This window comes from Lolium rigidum, chromosome 3 (genome assembly GCF_022539505.1).
Source record: "Lolium rigidum isolate FL_2022 chromosome 3, APGP_CSIRO_Lrig_0.1, whole genome shotgun sequence".
Taxonomy (NCBI): Eukaryota; Viridiplantae; Streptophyta; class Magnoliopsida; order Poales; family Poaceae; genus Lolium; species Lolium rigidum.
This window is the reverse complement of record NC_061510.1, coordinates 313978684-313983248: the sequence shown is the minus strand read 5'-3', so window position 1 is coordinate 313983248 and position 4565 is coordinate 313978684. Positions and strand designations below refer to the sequence as shown.

Here is a 4565-nt window from a genome sequence, read left to right as displayed (position 1 = left end):
GGAGCTAATAGGAGGCAATGACGATGCCACTTGGGCCTTGCACATCCTTCTGAGTTCTGAGGTCTTTTATAGTTTCATAATTAGTTGTCGTAATACGACTTGGTGTTTTTGAAGCCTTCTTCAAGAATGTTCCAAATTAATATCTATCATTGAGTGTTAGTATGAATCTGAAAATGACGTCATTACTCTCTTGAAATTTTGCAGCCAAGAAAAGAAACTCGGGCCAAGCTTTGGATCCCTCTGATAATGGAAATGTGAAATACCTGGAAGTACTGGAGAGTGTGCCAGAGACGTCTGAAGCAATGGATGCAGCCAGCGCTGATAACAGATCAGTACCCAATAGAATGCCAGCTTTGCATAGCAGATCGGTTTACAGCCGTGATAACAGTCGGATCACAAGGGAGCCAAGCACCTCAAATGTCAAAGCTGGCGCAAGAGATGATGTAAAAGAGGCTAAGTACATGCGCTTTCGCAATGTGGAAAATGGAGAGACTGCACATCCTGCGAGAGCAAGAGATGTATCTGGCATACGGCCAAAGTCCCCAATCTCGAGTGTTCCACCCAATGCATTCCGGGGAGAAGGCCCTATTGACCACCATTTGAAGTCGAGGCACATGCATTCCAATAAGGAGCATGCCAATGAACCAGATTTGGATGGTCCAAGCAGAGTCAGGGGTCTTGAGAAAGACCGGGCCGAACTGTTGAGGATGCTTGATGAGTTGAGAGACCAGGTGCAGCAATCCTGTGAGGTAAATGGGCCAGATACAAGTGCAGTCAATAGAGCAGCAGATACCTCAAGTTCATATGGTATTCATGAACGGTTGAGTCAGTTGAGGCAAGATCGATCTCAATTGCATCGAAAGGGTTCTCATCACTCTCCTTCCATGAACGCGCGAAGTCCTGGCATACATGTTTATGATCCATTGCCTGCACAGCAAAACCATCATGGATATGTGGAACCTATTGCACATGCAAGAACCTCTAGCTATCCTGCTGGCCCTTACCCATGGAGAAATTTTGATAACTATTTCTTTGGACAGCATGATCCTGATCCTCTTCTCTCTTGCCACCACGAAGGTTTCTACCATCAGGCTGCCTGTTCTTGCTTACATTGCTACCACCGGGAGTTCTTACCTGTACAGGGAACTCCCCTGGGTTTCAATGATCAGAGGGCACCATATCTTGTGAACAGCTATGGGGCCTATCCTGTGGATGGTCCCTTGCTTGGTCAGCAAAGGTACAATTCAAGAAGCGCTAATCCTTCGTTGCATCCGAATAACCCAAGGGCCAATATAAGAAAGAAGCCTGCACAAACTCTTGAGCCAATTGCTGGTGGTGCTCCTTTTACCATATGCTACAACTGCTACGAAGTACTGCAGCTACCGAAGAAACGTTCGTTGTTGGGGAAGGAGTATAAATTGCGGTGTGGATCATGCTCACACACAATTGTAGTCAAGCTTGATGGAACCAGGCTCGATGTATCGGAACTTACACCAATTGCACATTTATCTCCTACACTGCAAAATAACATTGGTGATAACATGGCAGATAACTTGCGTGCTACTGCTGATGAGAGGCTGCTTCCACCATATTCTTTTTCTGTAGCAAGTCATCAATCTCAGGAAAAGGATAAGCACTCAAATTCAGGCGAATCAGACAGCAAACATACCCCTGTAGGGACTAATTCTGAGGACAGCCCTCAATCCAGGGATCTTCATGCCGAAGAGAATGTCATTTCCCGCACACCGAGTTTACCACGTCGTGATCATAGTGGATTCTTACCATCCGAAGGTTCTGGAATAGGAAGCAGAAGTACCCGTTCCGAACATGAAAAGGTTGTGCTGTTAACTGAAAGTTGCAAGCAGAACTCAATCAAAGATGTCTGTGTAGCAAATGAGACGCAGTCATCAGACGATGAGTTTGATGGTCCTGATTACACACAAGATATGCTAAATGTGCTAAGAGATTCTAGCCACACAAGGGCGACAAAGGTGGGTGATTCATTTCTCACCAATCTTATAAAAAAGAGCTTCAGAATGAACAATGGAACACAAAATGGAAGAGCAAAGGTGTTTGTAAATGGTTTCCCTATCCCGGACCGTCTGGTCAGGAAGGCTGAGAAGCTAGCTGGAGCAATTTATCCTGGTGATTACTGGTAATTCCTCGTTGTGTATTCATTTTTTTTTTTACAAAATGGATTACTTAAATTTTATAATAAATACGTCCAATGTACTTAGAAGTTTCCTTTCTCGTATGAATACTGAAAATGTTCTCTAATATTCTCTTACTTAGGTATGACCACCGTGCTGGGTTCTGGGGTGTTGTCGGGCAGCCCTGCCTTGGCATGATACCAGTAAGAGCTTGTAGATTTTATGCAATTTGCTATTCCACATTGTGTTGATTAAATATCTAACTGGATCTTTTGCTTGCAGCCTTATATTCCAGAGTTTAATTACCCTATGCCCAAGAAATGCGGTGGTGGAAACACTGGCATATATATTAACGGAAGAGAACTCCACAAGAAGGATTTGGACTTACTTGTAGCTCGAGGACTCTCAGATTCTCCTGAAAGATCTTATATAGTTGAAAATTCTGGGAAGGTTACAGATGAAGCATCTGGTGAAGAGCTTTATGGCCTTGGCAAGCTTGCCCCAACGTAAGCACATTTATTATCATTTTAAATTCTATGGATGAAAAGTACTTGAAATTATTTCCCTTAGTCACCTAAGTTCCTCATCGGATCAAGTTTTTACCTGCACTATAATCTTGCTCTGTTGCCAGCTTTCTGCACTGATGTAACTCAAATAAAGATAATTCTGTTTTTGGTGAAGAAAATTTGGTGTCATATCGGATTTATTGCTAAGGAATCATTCTGTTTATATGAATTAATAAACTAAGCTAATACTGAAAATATATTAGTGTGTGTTGTGCCTAATATTGTTTGCCATAAGACATAGATAAATATAGAGCTTCTTTATTTTCTGAAATCATGCTAGAATTGCAAGTCAATAATTTATTCACTGATGATATATTTTAGTTTCTTAATATAGTGCTCGCACTAAACTAATAGTAGTCTTTAGAAACTACACAACATCATCAGTCTCAGATCTATAAATTGCCAGGTGTGATCAGCAGAGCCTGATCCTTATGACTGCCTGTAGGCAGATCCGAAACCATGCACATACATAGATTTTGAACAGCCTGTTTTCATGAGCTACATTAAATGATTATCCATGTGACTGAAAACTTGAATAGTAGTGTTGTCACCATTACTCATATCACCATCAGTTTATTTTGTTATAAAAGAAGTCCTGACTAGACAGCATATTGAAAACTCGATTACTCTTGAAGACATTTTTTGTGTAAAATTCTCAAAATAGCATGTGTCGTGATCAGCACTCACATGGTGGCATGTTCTCAAACAGTTTCGGTGTTTGTTCAGTTAATGTGGCTTCTCTGCCGTGGACCACACCTATATTATTCAGTGAACAGACCCTGCTAGCTGTTGTATATAATCGCTGTTCTAATGTTTATTTGTTGTGAATACAGTGTTGAGAAATTGAGGCGCGGATTTGGGATGCGAGTCCCCAAGCTTATTGTGGCAGGTCAACAGGGCTCAATCATAACCCATGGACATGGAGAAGCTCTGGGATAAATCAATGAGGTAGCTGCATGTCAGAACATGGATATTAGGAGAAACTCCACGAAAAATCAAGTGTGGTAGATCTCCAGAAGAAATTCATTTTCTGCTCCAGGCCGTGTGGCTAGTTCTGCTGCTTCTTGAATTATTTGTCCCAGGCCTCCTATATATATTCTGCTCTTTGGATGCATGCTTGTAATTTTCTACCTAGTTAGACGTCTTAAGTGAAAAGTTAGATGATTTTTTGTTTGTTTGCTTGTTTATTTGTTTGCGTGATACATTCTTGAGATATGTTGAGAGAGATAAGTAAGCATTTGCTTGGAGTCTGAAATGCACCAAATGGGACCTTCTGAAAAAAGAGAGGAAGTAAATTTAACCACATTGTGAGACCTTTTTTTTTGTTGCAGCAGCCAGCTATAGCGTTATTATTGATTTAAGTAAAGTTAAGAAATTAGGATTGGAGCGCTGAGCCAAATTGTAGGGCCTGTTTGGTTCGCAGGACTCTCAAAACACATGAACACGAAAAACATAGAAATATGATAGGAAGCATGTGCAAAACATAGGATTCAAAAAATACTGAAATTATATAAACTTGGGTGTTTGCTTCACAGGAATAGAAAAAAACATAAGAACCCAAAGTGTTGTTCAAAGTTAATAAAGTTTGACTTAAGACATGTTCAAACGCAAGTTTATTTGAGGACGGAGAGAGTATAACTAGCAATGGTCTCTGAAACCTGTTGTGCACTAGTACTAGCTGTGAAAAGCTACACATTCGTTCCATGGAAAAGCTCATCAGTATGTACTCCGTACATGTAACCACAGGCTTCATGGTGGTGGCACAGTTTCACATTCTGAAAAGCTCATACTGATGAATGAACCTGCAATCGATCGAACAGAAGTAGCCGGCTGGTTGAAGAGAAATCTT

General features: G+C 41.1%; 1 protein-coding gene across 1 annotated transcript; it reads left to right on the top strand.

Moving 5' to 3' along the window:
• Positions 1-294: 294 nt before the first annotated feature.
• Positions 295-3945, top strand: LOC124699891. Its single transcript, XM_047232120.1, has 4 exons — positions 295-2155; positions 2293-2353; positions 2433-2656; positions 3550-3945. The coding sequence occupies exons 1-4, from the start codon at positions 303-305 to the stop codon at positions 3653-3655; spliced, it is 2244 nt and encodes a 747-aa protein (XP_047088076.1). The 5' UTR covers positions 295-302; the 3' UTR covers positions 3656-3945.
• The last annotated feature ends 620 nt before the right edge of the window (positions 3946-4565 follow it).

What these genes read in the sequence shown, in the direction of transcription:
- LOC124699891 (XM_047232120.1), top strand. Translation starts at nt 303, where the DNA reads ATGGATGCAGCCAGCGCTGATAACAGATCAGTACCCAATAGAATGCCA. An exon ending in ATTTATCCTGGTGATTACTG is followed by an intron (nt 2,156 to 2,292) that starts GTAATTCCTCGT and finishes TCTCTTACTTAG; the next exon opens with GTATGACCACCGTGCTGGGT. An exon ending in CCTGCCTTGGCATGATACCA is followed by an intron (nt 2,354 to 2,432) that starts GTAAGAGCTTGT and finishes TTTTGCTTGCAG; the next exon opens with CCTTATATTCCAGAGTTTAA.